Here is a 19,051-nt window from a genome sequence, read left to right as displayed (position 1 = left end):
ACTGTCGTTTTTTTTTCGGGTCGAAATTTTGAAGTTTGATTTCTCAGCTCTGGAAGGGTCTAGATCATCCATTTTTGCACTCAGGTCTAAGTCTCATGGCCCTCTATCAGAATCCAGAGTTTCAAGAAGATTGGGGATATTTAATTTTTCGCCCAAAAATGAAAAAAACGAAAGGGGTAACACTGTCGTTTTTTTTTCGGGTCGAAATTTTGAATTTTGATATCTCAGCTCTGGAAGGGTCTAGATCATCCATTTTTGCACTCAGTTCAAAGTCTCACAGCCCTCTATCATAATCCAGAGTTTTGAGAAGATTGGAGAAACTTAATTTTTCGCCGAAAAATGAAAAAAAACGAAAGGGGTAACACTGTCGTTTTTTTTTTTTCGGGTCGAAATTTTGAAATTTGATATCTCAGCTCTGGAAGGGTCTAGATCATCCATTTTTGCACTCAGGTCCAAGTCTCACAGCCCTCTATCAGAATTCAGAGTTTTGAGAAGATTGGAGAAACTTAATTTTTCGCTGAAAAATGAAAAAAAAACGAAAGGGGTAACACTGTCGTTTTTTTTTCGGGTCGAAATTTTGAAGTTTGATTTCTCAGCTCTGGAAGGGTCTAGATCATCCATTTTTGCACTCAGGTCAAAGTCTCACAGCCCTCTATCATAATCCAGAGTTTTGAAAAGATTGGAGAAACTTAATTTTTCGCCCAAAAATGAAAAAAAAAACGAAAGGGGTAACACTGTCGTTTTTTTTCAGGTCGAAATTTTGAGTTTCGATATCTCAGCTCTGGAAGGGTCTAGAGCCTCCATTTTTGCACTCAGGTCTAAGTCTCATGGCCCTCTATCAGAATCCAGAGGTTCAAGAAGATTGGGGATATTTAATTTTTCGCCCAAAAATGAAAAAAACGAAAGGGGTAACACTGTCGTTTTTTTTTCGGGTCGAAATTTTGAATTTTGATATCTCAGCTCTGGAAGGGTCTAGATCATCCATTTTTGCACTCAGGTCTAAGTCTCATGGCCCTCTATCAGAATCCAGAGTTTCAAGAAGATTGGGGATATTTAATTTTTCGCCCAAAAATGAAAAAAACGAAAGGGGTAACACTGTCGTTTTTTTTCGGGTCGAAATTTTGAATTTTGATATCTCAACTCTGGAAGGGTCTAGATCATCCATTTTTGCACTCAGTTCAAAGTCTCACAGCCCTCTATCATAATCCAGAGTTTTGAGAAGATTGGAGAAACTTAATTTTTCGCCAAAAAATGAAAAAAAACGAAAGGGGTAACACTGTCGTTTTTTTTTTCGGGTCGAAATTTTGAAATTTGATATCTCAGCTCTGGAAGGGTCTAGATCATCCATTTTTGCACTCAGTGCAAAGTCTCACAGCCCTCTATCATAATCCAGAGTTTTGAGAAGATTGGAGAAACTTAATTTTTCGCCGAAAAATGAAAAAAACGAAAGGGGTAACACTGTCGTTTTTTTTCGGGTCGAAATTTTTAATTTTGATATCTCAGCTCTGGAAGGGTCTAGAGCCTCCATTTTTGCACTCAGGTCAAAGTCTCGTGGCCCTCTATCAGAATCCAGAGTTTTGAGAAGATTGGAGAAACTTAATTTTTCGCCCAAAAATGAAAAAAACGAAAGGGGTAACACTGTCATTTTTTTTTCAGGTGTCGAAATTTTGAAGTTTGATTTCTCAGCTCTGGAAGGGTCTAGATCATCCATTTTTGCACTCAGGTCAAAGTCTCACAGCCCTCTATCATAATCCAGAGTTTTGAAAATATTGGAGAAACTTAATTTTTCGCCCGAAAACGAAAAAAACGAAAGGGGTAACACTGTCGTTTTTTTTTTCAGGTCGAAATTTTGAGTTTCGATATCTCAGCTCTGGAAGGGTCTAGAGCCTCCATTTTTGCACTCAGGTCAAAGTCTCACAGCCCTCTATCATAATCCAGAGTTTTGAGAAAATTGGAAAAACTTAATTTTTCGCCCAAAAATGAAAAAAAAAACAAAAGGGGCAACACTGTCGTTTTTTTTTTGGGTCGAAATTTTGAAGTTTGATATCTCAGCTCTGGAAGGGTCTAGATCATCCATTTTTGCACTAAGGTCAAAGTCTCACAGCCCTCTATCATAATCCAGAGTTTTGAGAAGATTGGAGAAACTTAATTTTTCGCCCAAAAATGAAAAAAACGAAAGGGGTAACACTGTCGTTTTTTTTTCGGGTCGAAATTTTGAATTTTAAAATCTCAGCTCTGGAAGGGTCTAGATCATCAATTTTTGCACTCAGTGCAAAGTCTCACAGCCCTCTATCATAATCCAGAGTTTTGAGAAGATTGGAGAAACTTAATTTTTCGCCCAAAAATGAAAAAAAACAAAAGGGGTAACACTGTCGTTTTTTTTTTCGGGTCGAAATTTTGAAGTTTGATATCTCAGCTCTGGAAGGGTCTAGATCAACCATTTTTGCACTCAGGTCAAAGTCTCACAGCCCTCTATCAGAATTCAGAGTTTTGAGAAGATTGGAGAAACTTAATTTTTCGCCCGAAAACGAAAAAAAACAAAAGGGGTAACACTGTCGTTTTTTTTTTCGGGTCGAAATTTTGAAGTTTGATATCTCAGCTCTGGAAGGGTCTAGAGCCTCCATTTTTGCACTCAGGTCAAAGTCTCGTGGCCCTCTATCAGAATCCAGAGTTTTGAGAAGATTGGAGAAACTTAATTTTTCGCCCAAAAATTAAAAAAACGAAAGGGGTAACACTGTCGGTTTTTTTTCGGGTCGAAATTTTGAGTTTCGATATCTCAGCTCTGGAAGGGTCTAGACCCTCCATTGTTGCACTCAGGTCTAAGTCTCATGGCCCTCTATCATAATCCAGAGTTTTGAAAAGATTGGAGAAACTTAATTTTTTGCCCGAAAACGAAAAAAACGAAAGGGGTAACACTGTCGGTTTTTTTTCGGGTCGAAATTTTGAGTTTCGATATCTCAGCTCTGGAAGGGTCTAGAGCCTCCATTGTTGCACTCAGGTCTAAGTCTCATGGCCCTCTATCAGAATCCAGAGTTTCAAGAAGATTGGGGATATTTAATTTTTCGCCCCCCCAAAAAAACGTAAGGGGTAACACTGTCGTTTTTTTTTTCTGGTCGAAATTTTGAGTTTCGATATCTCAGCTCTGGAAGGGTCTAGAGCCTCCATTTTTGCACTCAGGTCTAAGTCTCACGGCCCTCTATCACAATCCAGAGTTTTGAGAAGATTGGAGAACCTTAATTTTTCGCCCGAAAAAAAAAAACGAAAGGGGTAACACTGTCGTTTTTTTTTCGGGTCGAATTTTTGAATTTCGATATCTCAGCTCTGGAAGGGTCTAAAGCCTCCATTTTTGCACTCAGGTCTAAGTCTCAGGGCCCTCTATCACAATCCAGAGTTCTGAGAAGATTGGGGAAACTTAATTTTTTGCCCAAAAAAAAAAACGTAAGGGGTAACACTGTGTTTTTTTTTTCTGGTCGAAATTTTGAGTTTCGATATGTCAGCTCTGGAAGGGTCTAGAGCCTCCATTGTTGCACTCAGGTCTAAGTCCCATGACCCTCTGTCAGAATCCAGAGTTTCAAGAACATTGGAGAAACTTTTTTTCGCACCCAAAAAAAAAACGTAAGGGGTAACACTGTCGTTTTTTTTTTTCTGGTCGAAATTTTGAGTTTCGATATCTCAGCTCTGGAAGGGTCTAAAGCCTCCATTGTTGCACTCAGGGCAAAGTCTCATTGCCCTCTATCAGAATCCAGAGTTTTGAGAAGATTGGAGAAACTTATTTTCTCGCCCGAAAAAAAAAAAACGAAAGGGGTAACACTGTCATTTTTTTTTCGGGTCGAAAATCTGAGTTTCGATATCTCAGCTCTGGAAGGGTCTAGAGCCTCCATTTTTGCACTCAGGTGTAAGTCCCATGGCCCTATATCAGAATCCAGAGTTTCAAGAAGATTGGAGAACCTTTTTTTTCGCACTCAAAAAAAAACGTAAGGGTAAGAAACGTAAGTTTCGATATCTCAGCTCTGGAAGGTCAGGTTCCGGACTCCTGGAATGTACACTGCACGAAGGGACCTCAGGTGCTTCTGACTCCATAGCAGGAGGTGGCGGGCGAGCTGCGACAACCGACGTGAGCTGAGATATGGACATCCCGCCTAGCATTTATCCCCTTATAAAAATAGTGGTTTATAATGGGATAAATGCTACGTGAGATCTCAATATCTCAGCTCAGGAAGGGTCTAGAGACTCCATTTTTGCACTCAGGTCTAAGTCTCATGGCCCTCTATCAGAATCCAGAGTTTCGAGAAGATCAGAGTTTCTCTAATCTTCTCAAAACTCTGGATTCTGAAAGAGGGCCATGAGACTTAGACCTGAGTGCAAAAATGGAGTCTCTAGACCCTTCCTGAGCTGAGATATTGAAATGCCACGTAGCATTTATGCCATTTTAAAAATAGTGGGTTATTGGACAAATAGTGGGTTTGTGGACACGTGGTTTTTAAGCTTAGCTTTCAAAATTTTGGATGAAAACTGTTTTACTGCACTCAGGGACGCCCGCTGAGTCTGTGGCACCAAGGGCAGTCCTGAAATTCCACCGTCTGCCAACCAACTATTTTTATAATGGGATAAATGCTACGCGGGATCTCAATATCTCAGCTCAGCAAGGGTCTAGAGACTCTGTTTTTGAGATTCAAGAAGATCAGAGAAACTCAAAATTTTGACCCGAAAAAACTAACTTAGACTGAGACTTAGAGTTCCCACATAGCATTTATGCCATTATCAAAATAGTGGGTTCGCGGACGGTGGAATTTTGGGACAGCGCTTGGTGCTACGGACCCCGGGGGGCCTGCTGAGTGCAGTAAAATAGTCTTTATCACGACAGGAACTTTAGTTAAAATGTCTATCAAATACACTACCCGAAACCCCATTCAATAGATTGCAGGCGGGATGGTGTCCAACATAAAAAAGGTATGAAACTCATACAGATTTGGAACAACATGAGGGTGAGTAAGTGATGACAAATATAATTTTTTGGTTGAACTATACCTTTAAAGGCATAGTTCACCCAAAAATTTAAATTAGCCCATGATTTAATCACCCTGGCCTCTAGCCATTCTTGGTGTATATGACATTCTTCTCTCAGACGAAAACAATCAGAGTTATTATTAAACAATGTCCTGGCCCTTCCAAGCTTTATATTGGCTGTAAATGGTTGTTTCTTTTTTGAAAGTCCATAAAAGTGCATCTATCCATGATACAAGTGCATCTGTCCATGATAAAAGTGCATCTATCCATCATAAAAGTGCATCTATCCATAAAAAATACATATTAATATAAAATATTTAAAATATTCATATTTAAGTTGTGCTTTAGATTTAAGTCAAATCCATATGTTCTTTTGGCCGGAAGTTATTTTACTTTATAAAGTTTTAAATATGGATATTTTTCTTACATCTCCATCTTCCTCATTGCTCCACATAAAGTCAACATCTGAGATATTTTCATCAGCCATTCTAATGGACAGACACATTTAAAAAAAAAATCCTGATTTAAAACGTGCAATTCTACAGTCGATTTTTAACTTTAATTAATAAGTTCAATCTTTCTATGTTACATACAAACAATGAAATACTGGCAAAAATATATACAAAATGTACAGTAAATACACCTTAGAAAATGTTGCTTGTTTCTGTGTTTGGAGTGAAGTGCTGCCATGCTTCTCTTCAATGTAGAGGTTTTTTTATATATATAATTACTACTGCATAGCTTTACTGGCATTTGATAGGATGACAAACATCCAATCTCATGGACTGCAGGCTTTAAACTAGGTGAAATGCTCCAGAAGTTAAAAAAAGGGGGCTGACATGTGATGTCCATCGTAATGGACACTGAATGGGTTAAAATGTACATATTAGCACCTAGAATGTACATATTAGCACCTAAAATGTACATTTTAGGACCTAAAATTGACATATTAACATCTATAATGTACATATCACCACCTAAAATGTACATATTAACACCTAAAATGTTCATATTAGCACATAAAAATGTACATATTAACACCTAAAATGTACATATTATCACCTAAACTTTACATATATTTTTTTTTCTGAGAGGGTATATACATTTCTATCAGTCCTCTCATTCCCTGGGAATCGAACCCATGACCTTGCCATTGAGCTACATGAATGCCTTAAATAATAAAGCATCCATATGAAAACTTTGTTTGGCAAGGTTTGAAAATTTTCTTCAAATTTAGTCAAAGAATTTCCAAAGACATATTTTCACTTCTGATTGGAATTTTGTCACATTTGTTGGTGTGTTCCAGGAAAATACAATTCTACAACAGATCATTCCTGTGGAACCAGTATTATATGTGGGACGTATTAACCAACACACAAAAAAAAATTAGATCAAATGTGCCACCTATGTACCTCTAAAAGGTGTATAGTAGTTGGTAATAGTACTAATATGCACCCTTTAAGGCCAGATAAGGAGCAAAATTGTCTTTTTGAGGGTACTGCCCTAGTGACAAGTTGCTGTAGCCCTAAAGGTACAAGTTTTGCAAAAGAATTTGACAGTGGATGTGACCTATGACTTACATTTTGTACCAAGCAAGAGCTGCGCATCATGAGAAGTGACTGTTTTAAAGCCTAAAGCATCCAAAATGGGGTAATGCATCTCATAAAAAGCTTTTGTAAAGAAAAACATCTCTTAATCTTAACCACACAATATCTGCCGGGTCAGAATCCTTTGAGAACGGAAGCATGCAGGTACGTGGGATGCTGTTGTAAATGGTTTCTTTTTCCAGCCGAATTTTGGCACAAAGAAGCACGGGACACTAAAATAATGGATCGGACGGATGGGGTTACAGTGGCTGGCATCATCGCCTGATTGAACCGGAGGCTGTAAGCGGTAATATCCATGAGCTACGGAAGACGGATGACCTGCATGAGGACAATTACAAGTCATTATGTCTCAAAGGTAATGTTGAGTAATATCTTTCGGCACAGCTCACAGGAAATGGCCTCAGAAGATGATGAGGTCTGGACCAAACGAAACATGCTTATAGCGTTATTTCAAAATCAGCGACAACACGTACACGTGCAGGTTTAATTATGCATGCAATCTGCCAACAAAATGGGTTTAATAAATAAAGAGCAGGTATTGTTTAAAAAAATCAATATGAATTTATATCAAGGATTTTTCTGGCTAGCAGGAAATCAATATATTCATAATAAAGCTTTTTATTCTTCCTTTTCAATATAGAACGAGATTGTGTAAGCCGTGACATCTCTCTCAAGGGCCTTTGAAGGAGGCGGGTAATTTTGAGAGTGGGCTGTACGTGTGTGTTGACAGGGTACATATCCACCTGTGCATCTTTACTTCTAAATAATAGGCCTATTATTACAACATGAAATCAGAAAGATAGGGAAACTAGTTAATAAAGTGCATAAAAACGGATCTATCAACAGTCAGTACCACCGTAACAAGATTTAATGTTTGTATGTGTGTGTGTGTTTTGTGGGGCCTTTAGATTTCTAATTCAGATTCAACAGGTCACCTTCGCTTCGAATCGCACATACTTTTCTCTCTTTCGTTCTATACCCGCTCAGTCTTTCCACCCTACAGCCAAATCCCAGTCATGGTGTGATTTATGGGGACGCAGTAACACATGGGACGCCAGAGCCAATCATCATTCATCTCTAAAGAAAGAACAGCTCACGCTTGAGCTCCCATGGGCAGCACCCCGAGCAGAACAGGCCAGAGGAGAGCAGAAGAGACGCGGGTCATTCCTATCCTAAAATGCAGGACGTTTTCATGTCTTAAAGGGAAAGCTCACCCTCAGGCCATCCCTGATATACGTGTCTTGTTCTTCAGTAAAACAGTAAAGAAGATTTTAAGCTGAAACCGTGGTCTTTGGTGATTCATTTAATGCAAGTCAATGGTTACCGTCAAAATAAACATTTACAAATCTAAGTTTTTACCCATGACGCTACATTGAGGTCTTATGAGACAAAACGATCGGTCTGTTGAAGAAACTGAACATTCTTTACAACATTGTTACCTGTAATCCAGAGCCTCGGCAAACGGTCCATAATCACATGTGTGCATTGGGAGTTTCCATGTTAGATTGTGGAGTAAATATATAGGCTATAATCTGTGTGTGTACGCAGCTATTTTTTTAAATGGCGGGTGCTGGTGTTCCACGTGCGTTCGGCCAATCAGTGTACACTTACATCACTGGTAGTTCCTACAGTATTGTGCTGGATTAGACCCATTCTCTGAAGTAAGAGCTCATTTATTTCCCCCAGTTCCTGCAGTACGAACAGGACCAAAAACCGGGAACATCCACCATTAGTTCCAGAAACTATGAAAATGTTTCTCCAGTGCGAAAGCCACGGATGCATCACCATTGACTTGATTCATGCATCACATGAATCACCAAGGACCACAGTGAACTATCCCTTTAAGATGGAAATCATATTATGGGCAAAAAGTACCTCAGATGACCTACTTCTTCCGGCGAGATTTTGAAGTGTGCATTTGATGGACACTTATCTATCCCATGAGGCCACGGGAGAGGATTTGTGAATGAGAGTGAAGGTCACATGAGAGTACGTCTGGATTACATTCAAACTACTGTACACACGTTCATAGTATATACAACATCCTTTTTTGGCGGTCACAGAGTAATTATTAATAATAAGTACATACTCGAGAGAGAGAGAGAGAGAGAGAGAGAGAGAGAGAGAGAGAGAGAGAGAGAGAGAGAGAGAGAGAGTGCGATTAGTGATGACCTGAAAGTTGGCAATGAAAACCCTATAGAATTTTTACATTGGCTTTTGGATTATTGCAGAAAATAAACTCTATGACAAACAAATGTTTATGGTTTTTTTCTTCACATATTGTTAATCTTCAAAAATGAACGGCACATTTATGAATTTTTGAGCCTAAATACAATCAGCAGATATAAAATGCTAAAGTATAAATGATTTACACGATTATAAAAACCATGCGGCTGTGCAAGCAGACTAGTGAGTAGGTGAGTGTTCCTGTTCGGATGATGACGACGTTCAATGTCCCCGATAACCTTTTAGCAATTTATTCCCATCCTTTTAGGCATATCCTATTAATTGTGTACTGTAAATAATCAATCATGTTGAAAGGATCTCTGAATGAGTTGCAAATGTACTGGATAACGGGAAAGACCCTGGAAAACATCAAAGAAGAGCAGAGTTTCATTGAGAAATGCACAGTTCCTCTACAGTAAAGCCTCATGGGTCAGAGACAGAGCCTGCTAGCTAGTAGTACACACACACACACACACACAAAACTTTTCCCGAAGAAACAACAGCTATCAGCAATCCGTGCGGTTGAGAGCTGGAATATTCTCTCTGTGAGGGAGCTTTCACAATGATTGATCTTAATCATTAATTTGGCTCTTTTGCTCAGCCCTGCGGTGCGCCTCACGCAGCTCGCGTTACACTTTCCTGTGTGTAAGCACAGCTCAGCACCTGTGGGCGGCATGAACAGGTTTAACTGTGTGGGCCACGCATGTGTGTGTGTGTGTGTGTGTGATATAACACCAGTGTTCATGCCGATCCAGGTACAGAGGGGAGAGCAGGGCTGTACGCTTCCAGACACTATAAGCTTACATTAAAACTTGAAATGATAATGGAGCTTTTTTTTTACTTCTCACTTATCATGACAGGTTCCTGCGGTGTTTAACAATTTAAAATTGGAAAATATCAGGCTGGAGCTGTAGGCTTGTGGATTGATAAATGAAAATGTCCGTACATGTTACTGTCAGGAGAAACGAATGCCTAGCGGGTAGTGCACATGCTTTGGCGTGTCGCGCCTACATGTAGGCGAATCGGTTTTGGGTCATTTTCCAATTTGTGGGATAATTATTGTTTTTTCATGTTTTTGGCATTGATGGAAAGAAAAAAAATCCTAGCTTGATTTAACCCTTTAACTGCCCCTCCCCTGTTTGAGAATGGACATTAAAATCCACTATTCAAACTTAAATGGTTGTAATTCAAGAATTCTTTGGAATATTGACCTACAGTTGGTCTTGTTTTAAAGAAAACACTTAAAGCATGTTATTTAAAGCACTTCAAAAAAATGAATTTTAAATTTACAGTAAATCAAATATGCACTGTACTTAATATATTTATTTTACATAAAATATATATTTTACATTTTTTTTAGTGTTAAATTACTATAAAATCAAAGCCACATATCTAACCAAGGTGTGTTCCAAATTTGAAGTTGATATCACAAAAATTGAATTTCCTATGAAATTTTTTTTAGGCGTAATACCAAAAATAGCCACCAGGTGACATACGTTCCATTGAATTTATTAGAATGCATTTCTGTCACAACATATGGAACCTTGAGACTCAGATCTTTCTGACAATATGTGTTTTGTCAAGATTAGAAAAGGTTTTGATCATAAATTATGAAACATGATGACGCCCAAAAGGGGAGGAGCCCGATAAAATAATTTAGAGTACCGTTTCTATGGTAACGCAATGTTCAAGTTTAAAACTGTTTTCCAAAAAGGATGAATTTTGAGTTTGTAAGCTTTCAAATGATACCTAATTTATGATAACTACTAAAATATGTGATGTAATAAAAAGGGCGATAAAAAAGATATAATATTTTAGAGGATAATATATAAAATATAAATATAAAATACTTTTTGTGACAAAGGTCAGAACTCTTGTTATGATAGATTTTTTGTGCTGCACTCTTGTCATAAATTCAAGTGTTACTGTTTCTACCAAAAAAACAAACAAACAAAAAAACAGTGGTAAACTATCTATTTAGGAGTCTTAGACCTTTCTAACAATATAGTTTGCCATGATTAGTTTAGGATTTAATTGTAATATATTAAGGTAAGTTTTAACCAAGCACAGCTACCAATCAGTGGTGTTGAAAGTGGACTACATTTAATTATAGACCTCCTCGGACTAAGGGCTAATGCTCACTTATAAGCCTTTCAGCAAATAAGATTGAGATCATGTTGTGTCACCTAATTATATTCCTGATGACAATCTTCTTGACTTTTCGTATGTCCCACTTAAAAGAAAATCCACCATAAAAATAATGCTAATAAAAAAGGAAACTACATGTGGTATGGTTTATTATGTGGTATACACAGGAGTGTTAAAGGTTGGTATATTATTTAATTTAAAAAAGTTGATATGCTAAATTCAAGCAGTTTATTAAAAAAATGAAACTGTGACTTAAAGACTGTGGCTCTAATGTGTGAGAACATCTGGCCAATTAAACAGTTAGACTGGAAAGGAAACAATTAGATTAAACCTTTCTGAATGTATATGAAGATAATCAAAGATAATTTAGTGAACTGTGTAATTTCTTAATAACTGGCACCACCAAACAGAAGTACAAAAATAATGTTTTTTCAACACACACACAAACACACATTTTGGCATTTTGTGTTTTATAAGAACTCTCGACATCCTAATATTACATTACTCTAATAAGAATGAGATATTTAGTATTATGGTAATGTTGCAGGGTAAAATATGGAGAATATGCTTCATTTTCTTTCAGCAAAATATGTTTTATTCCCTTTGACTTGATTTTTGGTAGGAAATATGACAAGAACATGTTCTTCACCGAATTACCAGAGTAGGAATAAGGGTTCTGCCATTTTTAATATTCAGAACAAGAAGGTCAAGGCTTCAATCTATCAAAATGAACTATATGCCCTGAATATGTGATGATGATTCGGGTCTTTGAAAGGAAATTATTCTATACGAGCGCTGAGCTTGTGAGTGTTTTGTGTGTTTTTTTTTTTTAAGGACAGTTATCGTAAAACTCTTCATAGTTATAATAGTATACATTATTTTTCATGTCTTGCTTTTCTCCTGATCTGAATAATTCTTTTATAATTGTGTATATAGGTTCTGAGGAGGACTGCTGTGCAAGAGAGCAACCTTGAACATCTTTGCTCTCTACAAGGAAGGCCAAATTAACAATATTCAACAATCTCGTCAGTCTTTTATTCCATTTATCACCCAGATATAATAATCTAGTCATATTCATACAGTATTTGCTTATTTGCTTATGTTCATTTTTACTTTACATTCATATTGATATTTTACATATATATTGGTTTTGTCTAGCTAAATGTCTCTGTAGCTGTAATAGGCTAAAGGGAAATGTTGAAGGTTCATTCATTCTTGTGGTAGCAGGGAGAGCTTTTCTGTGCTGGAGTGTCTGTATTATCTTCAAGGTTAGCTGATAAGGACTGGCTGCCTTGGACACTGAATGTTATAAAGGGGTGTTTTGATACTGTATGCTTTGGAACATCTCATACAACACCTGAGGTTCTGATACATTTCTTCTGTGGCAGCACTCGAAATTACGAAAGCTTGTTTAGGATCGGTCGGAAGTACAAAATTACTTTTCCAGTACTTTTCGATCGATGGAATCTATCCATCTATCGATTAACCCACCCATCCATCCATCTATCCATCGATTAACCCACCCATCCATCCATCTATCCATCGATTAACCCACCCATCCATCCATTAACCCACCCACCCATCCATCCATCCACCCACCCTCCAATCCATCCATCCATTAACCCATCCACCCACCCATCCATCCATCCACCCATCCATTAACCCATCCACCCATTGATTCCATCCATCCATCCATCCATCCATCCATCCATCCATCCATCCATTAACCCATCCACCCATTGATTCCATCCATCCATCCATCTAGCCATCCACCCATCCATCCATCCATCCACCCATCCATTAACCCATCCACCCATTGATTCCATCCATCCATCCAGCCATACCCGTCCATCCATCCATCCATCCATCCATCCATTAACCCACCCATCCATACATCCATCCATCCACCCACCCATCCATCCAACCATCCATCCATCCATCCACCCATCCATCCAACCATCCATCCACCCATCCATTAACCCACCCACCCATCCATCCATCCACGCATCCATCTATTAACCCATCCATCCATCCATCCATCCATCCATCACAAAAATAAATAAGAAATTGTTTTTTATCAAATAAATTAAAGCCAATACTTTTAGCAAGATTTTTTTCAATGTGACATTATTAACATGACCATTAAACACATTTAACCCTAAATCTCAATCAGACTTATTTTATTATTTTTTGTGTGTGAACCAAATTTAGTTTGTAGAGTAATGTTTGGTGATATAAAAATACAATACCACAATTATACACTCAATAATGTGTTCAAAGTTGGTGTCAATAAGAATTTTTTTTTTTCTGGAAAAAAAAAAATTGATTCAAGGACATAATAAAATTATCAAAAAATGACAGTGAAGACTTTACCATTAGCCCCTTTCACACATACAGTCTTTACTGGTAAATTACCGGTAAGAGATCATGTGTGAACAGGACCTTTTCAAAAATGTCAATTTCCCGGTATGAGAAGTTGAAACATTACCAGTAAATTACCGGTATGATGCTGCGTGCGAACAAAGAATAAGACACTTTCATGTCTTTAGAGAAAACAAAGTCATTTTATGAAAAATTGTCTGACAGACTGCAACTGAAGTGGAGGATTCCACGGGGAAAAGTGAAGGAAGAAGGGCACAGAGCCTATTTTCAGATGTATCTATACGCTGGAACTATACCTCATCAGACATGACTTTTCAGGAAAATTTACTGGGGCACAGCAATCCTGCGTCTCAGTTCGCCTACTTATACTACGCCCTAAAAGTGTACTCTTTTTGTGAAGAAAAAATACATACAGGTTAAACTCGAAAAATTATTGATGATTATGGCTTACAGCTTATTAAAATCCCAAATTCAAAATTAGAATATTGTGCAAAGGTTTTCGTATCTTTAAGCCATAATCATCAAAATTATAACAAATAAAGGCTTGAAATATCTCACTTTGCATGTAATGAGTCTATATAATAGATTAGTTTCACCTTTTAAGTTGAATTTACAAAATAAATGAACTTTTGCACGATATTCGAATTTTTTCGAGTTTCACCTGTACTTTTGTGTGTGTAAGCAGACGGGACATACTATCAGGTCATGTAGTGTCTTTAACGGTTGCTCTCTGTCGCTTAGTTCCTGTCACGTAAACTGGCCTGTCAATCATCTTGTCAAAGATAAAATCCTCTGCATTTCATTTCCCGCACATTAATCTGCTAGTCACGGGTCTTAAATGCAGAGAAATCTTTATGCATTTATGTTATGTAAGTCAATAGCCAAACGGATCTTTATAAAAGTTCAACGTTGTTATATAAAGTGTCTAAAGTGTTTTTAAATAATTATACAAAGTATATACTGTATAATTTTTTAAACACTTTAGACACTTACATTTAGGGTCCAATTCTCACTATGAACTAGTTATTTATTAGCATGTATATTACTAGGATATTGGCTATTTATTAAAGCACATATTAATGCCTTATTCTGCATGATTATTAAATCCCTAATCCTACTCAATACCTAAACTTGACAACGACCTAACTAACTATAAATAAGTGGTAATTAGGAGTTTATTGAGGCAAAACAATTAGTTAGTTAGTTAATAGCGAGAATTGGACCCTAATGTAAAGAGTGATTAAAAAACATCCCAAATCTTTTTTTAAATGGTAATGTATGCCCATCAAATTATTAATTATTATAAGTATGCCCATGCATATCATGCATACATAGCATAAATTGTAAGGTATATTTTCCTTTATTACATAATGAGAATGATATTTTCTCAGTTCGTCGGGTGAGTATTGAGGGGGATGGTGTTCTGGACATTTCCCTGTCTCTCTCAGAGTCTGGCGCTGGGCCTTTTCCTGTCTGTGTGCATGCATTCATGCCCATCATGTGCCAAGATCAGCATTCAGGAGGAGACCTGAGGCCTGCCACACCATCAGAGGCCGGCACGAGGTGAGAAGAAGCCAAGGCTGTCAGACCCGGGCCCCGGGACCCGTGCCTGAGCCCCTGCGGCCCACAACAGCTGCCTCCGCAGTGCATACTTCCATCACAAACACTGCGTCTCTCCTGTGCGCTCACGGTCTGGACACTTACTGACATTTCATTTCTAAAACCTTGCTTTTGTAATCGAGTTATAGGAGCCAATCTCAAGTCATTTCAAACCGTTTGATATTCTTGTCTATAAACTCAAAGAAAAAAGCATCATAAAACGAGATGACTTGAGCTTCATATTCCAACAACTTTGTTTGAGAAACAGACTGAAATCTTATTACTATAGTCATCATTTTCAAGCTTACTGTATCATATTTAAAATGCATATTTCTAAGGCCTCTTGATGATCAACACGATCCAAATTTTGCTGAAAAACCTGTTGTACACAATCTTCAAGGCTTCTGTCATCTGATTAATAGTTTATACTTAGCAAGTAAAAGGCCTTTAAGTATTAATCAAAAACATCCACTTTCAGGACATGGTCATGTGTGTTTTTGCTGTGAATTATTCAATGATTTTTAATATTCATTCAATGATATTTTCAATATTCTAACATGAGCACTTAAGATTTACTTGACTACCCATATATATATATATATATATATATATATATATATATATATATATATATATATATATATATATATATAATTTATTTACTTATTTGAAAATCATGTTAAAATGTAAGTACCAATTGAGAAACATGAATTATCTCTCAATCATCATTGAATTGAATTGCATTATGTTTTACCTCCACAATAATAACTGCAATACTGCTTTAAAGATCTCATTGATTTACAAGATATCAGAATTTCATCTTACTTTTTGATCATATGAGCAACTGCACCAAAGTGTACATTTTTGCTCAGTTTTGGCCTCTGAAATTTTTTTGAGCTTATATTCTCACTATATCATCATATATGAGGCATTAAATCTGATGTATCAAATATGATACTCAAAAATATGATACTCAATCTAAAGGTTAATTTCTCAACTGTTAAAAAAAATAGATTTTTATGACTATTATTTCATGTCGGTGTGATTCGTGAATGAATGATTCCCAACAGCTTTGTGAACTGGATCAACCAAAATGAAAAGAGCCAACTTGATAGAATAGTTCGTTCACAAATCTTTTCTAATGAACATATACTAAGAGCTCGGGTTGATGCCAAGATTTGTATGACATCAGACTTCAGACGTTACTACTTACTCTATATGATACGTTTATGGTGCATTTTCACCCTTTTTAAAGCTTGAAAGTCCCCATTCATTGTACCAAAAAGGTCCAATTCAACAGAAGTCAGTCAGTCTTGGAACAACATAATGTGTAAATAAGGTAAAGGATAGTCATCAGTGCTGTTTCATCACTTACATTTGCTTGTATTTTCCTTTGCTTTGAGACTCTAAAACAAAATGTGACCTGTATGCTGAGTGGTTAAACCTACATCTACATCTACATCAACAGATACTGTATAATGAAGTTCATTACTGAGGGTGTTTTCTGTAGAAGTGTTTCTGATGGTACAGACCTGTTTTGTCCACGCTATCCTTTTGTTTGCATTTCCCCTTGGTAACAGAAACGTCATCAACAGCAATGTCTCCCTCAAAGCCATTTCCACGGATCCCTTCAAACACCACCTGACAAAGAGAAGAGTGAGTTAGAGAACACGTTTGAGCTTTCCATCCACTCTCGTGCATTAAAACATACATTTGTCAAGACGCATTTCTACCATTCCCATCAAACGCACACATACAGTACAACGCCAAATAAATGGAATTTTAGATTGCAATTAAATTCGGGACATCAGAGTCAGGGAAGGTTAAAATTCACACAAACTGAACTCCAACATGAAGTTATCTCAGGTCAACACCGAAAACTGTATTGCGAGAGAATACCCTAAGAACTGACTTACTTTAATAATGGAGGATGAATTTAAAACGAATTGGCTACACCTAACAGGGACTTGAATAGGAAATCAGTTTGGAATCCCATGAAGAAGAATAAAAAAAAAAAAAAAAATCAACAATACGTTTTGTGACACATAAATAATAATTTATGTTTGGTTCATTATTCATATTTACTCCATCAGCCACATGACATTTGACTAAATTACTGTCAAAGCAATTAACATGGTCATCAAAACAGATTTTAATTGGACCATACAGCATTTAAAAACACTAAAACTTAGTGTAAAGAAGATGACTAATTAATAAAGGTTTGACGTGATGTGTTTTCCTATTATGGTCCTCTCTCTCTCTAAAATAATAAACATTAGAGAGAAACAATTTTGAACATTTATTAGTTCATATCATCTAATGTTTCTGAACGAAATGGACATATGTGTACTTTTAAGGATAATTCACACTGAAAAATGATATATTATTAAGAACTACAGTACACTTCATTGATACACATTCGTACAGTATATACACTCTAAAAAATGCTGGGTTGTTCTAACCCAATTTTGGGTAAAATATGGACAAACCCAGCCATTGGGTTAAAAAATGTAATTTAAAAATGTAACCCAATGGCTGGGTTTGTCCATATTTTACCCAAAATTGGGTTAAATCAACCCAGCATTTTTTAGAGTGTACAAATTACAATTGAACTGGAATTTAAAAGCCATTCACGATTTAAAACTAAAGTCTTTGTGCACTAGAAAGCACATACAAAAACACAAAATACTGTACATAAAACATAAATATTTGCAATTTATTAAATAATTGCTAATTGTCCTATACAGTCATAATGATGTGCTGGTCATATTATGTGCTGGTGTTTATTTCCTCCACATGTAACCGGCGTTTGACTGACAGCTTAATTACAGCAGCTCTGAAGTTCACTGCAGAGACCTAATCAGATCTGTGTCACATCCACGCAGTCTGACTGAAGTTTACTGAATTACACACACACACACACACAGCACCACCTCTAAACCCCAGGTGGTGGCCTAACGTGCAAGTGAGTGAAATATATATAAATGAGCAAAAGTGAACAGAACGATTCAATACATTTAATCCACCCACGGCCCCTTAGAAGCAGATCTAAAGCAATTTACTGAAACTTTGCAGAATGGCTCTTTATTTTAGATTTAGGTTTTGCAGAACTTTCATGATCCTTACAAGTCCAACCTCAAAGAAAATGCCATTTTGGTCTGATCTAATAAATCTTTCCAACATGATTTGAAGTAGAGAGAGAGAGAGATGGTTTGACATTTTACTTTTTAGCCCATGCAGGCTCATTAGAAATCTGTGACTTTAGATCAGTGTTGGGGTAACTCGTTACAATCAGATATTTTTTCAAGTAACTAGTAAAGTAACATATTACTTTTTCAAACTGATTGACAGCTCTCCTGACTCCATGTTAGAAGCGCCCGTGTCCTCAGATCACTTGGACGTGGCTGTGATTACAAGAGGTAAAAGCGATATAAATACTGTTAGTTTTCTCACACAAACCGCTCGTTTCGTGTCTTAGGTCATCTATGTGTCCTTACATTTACGAGTCATTAAATCATGTTTAATTTGGACTTCTCTGTGCATGCTCTTTGAGGTGGTGACCATAGACCTCCATTATATGACTGATAGACAAGAACGGTTTGACCTAAAAATATCAAAATTGAAAATACTGCGGAAACAAAGACACCTACATCTTGGATGCCCTTGAGGTAAGCTAAAACGAGCCCGTTCTCATCCCAAAGCGCCATATAGGACGCTTTTGCAAAAGCGTAAATATCCAACGCACTTGGCACCCTTTAACGTGAAATGGGACGCAGATATATTTGGGCAGAAGGCGCCCCCTAGTGGTCTAACCCTTACCCTACACCTTACCTAAACTTAACCCTAACCGAAGCGTCTCATTAGACGTTAAAGGGTGCCATGTGCGTTGGATATTTACGCTTTTGCAAAAGCGTCCTATATGGCGCTTTGGGATGAGAACGCGTTGGCTAAAACACATCAAAAATTAATTTCAAAGTGCACTATCCCTTTAAGGCAAATAAAGTGAGGGGGTGTGTGTGTATGGGTGTGCGCTGTGTAAACGTGATGGTTATTTAAGTTCTAGACTAAATGTGAGCATATAT

General features: G+C 37.1%; 1 protein-coding gene across 2 annotated transcripts in view; it reads right to left on the bottom strand.

The window, feature by feature from the left end:
• The window catches only part of mdga1 (MAM domain containing glycosylphosphatidylinositol anchor 1), a 288,554-nt gene that overhangs the window by 57,257 nt on the left and 212,246 nt on the right, over window positions 1-19,051 (bottom strand). For both annotated transcript variants that reach the window (XM_089116787.1, XM_089116786.1), the window contains exon 17: window positions 16,502-16,610. In XM_089116787.1, coding sequence (XP_088972913.1) covers window positions 16,502-16,610 — 109 coding nt within the window. The remainder of the gene's footprint in view (window positions 1-16,501; window positions 16,611-19,051) is intronic.

This window comes from Pimephales promelas, chromosome 11, assembly GCF_988280905.1.
Source record: "Pimephales promelas chromosome 11, fPimPro1.hap1.1, whole genome shotgun sequence".
In the NCBI taxonomy this organism is placed as follows: domain Eukaryota; kingdom Metazoa; phylum Chordata; class Actinopteri; order Cypriniformes; family Leuciscidae; genus Pimephales; species Pimephales promelas.
Note: the sequence above shows the minus strand (reverse complement) of the source record. Positions and strands in the feature narration are given on the sequence as shown.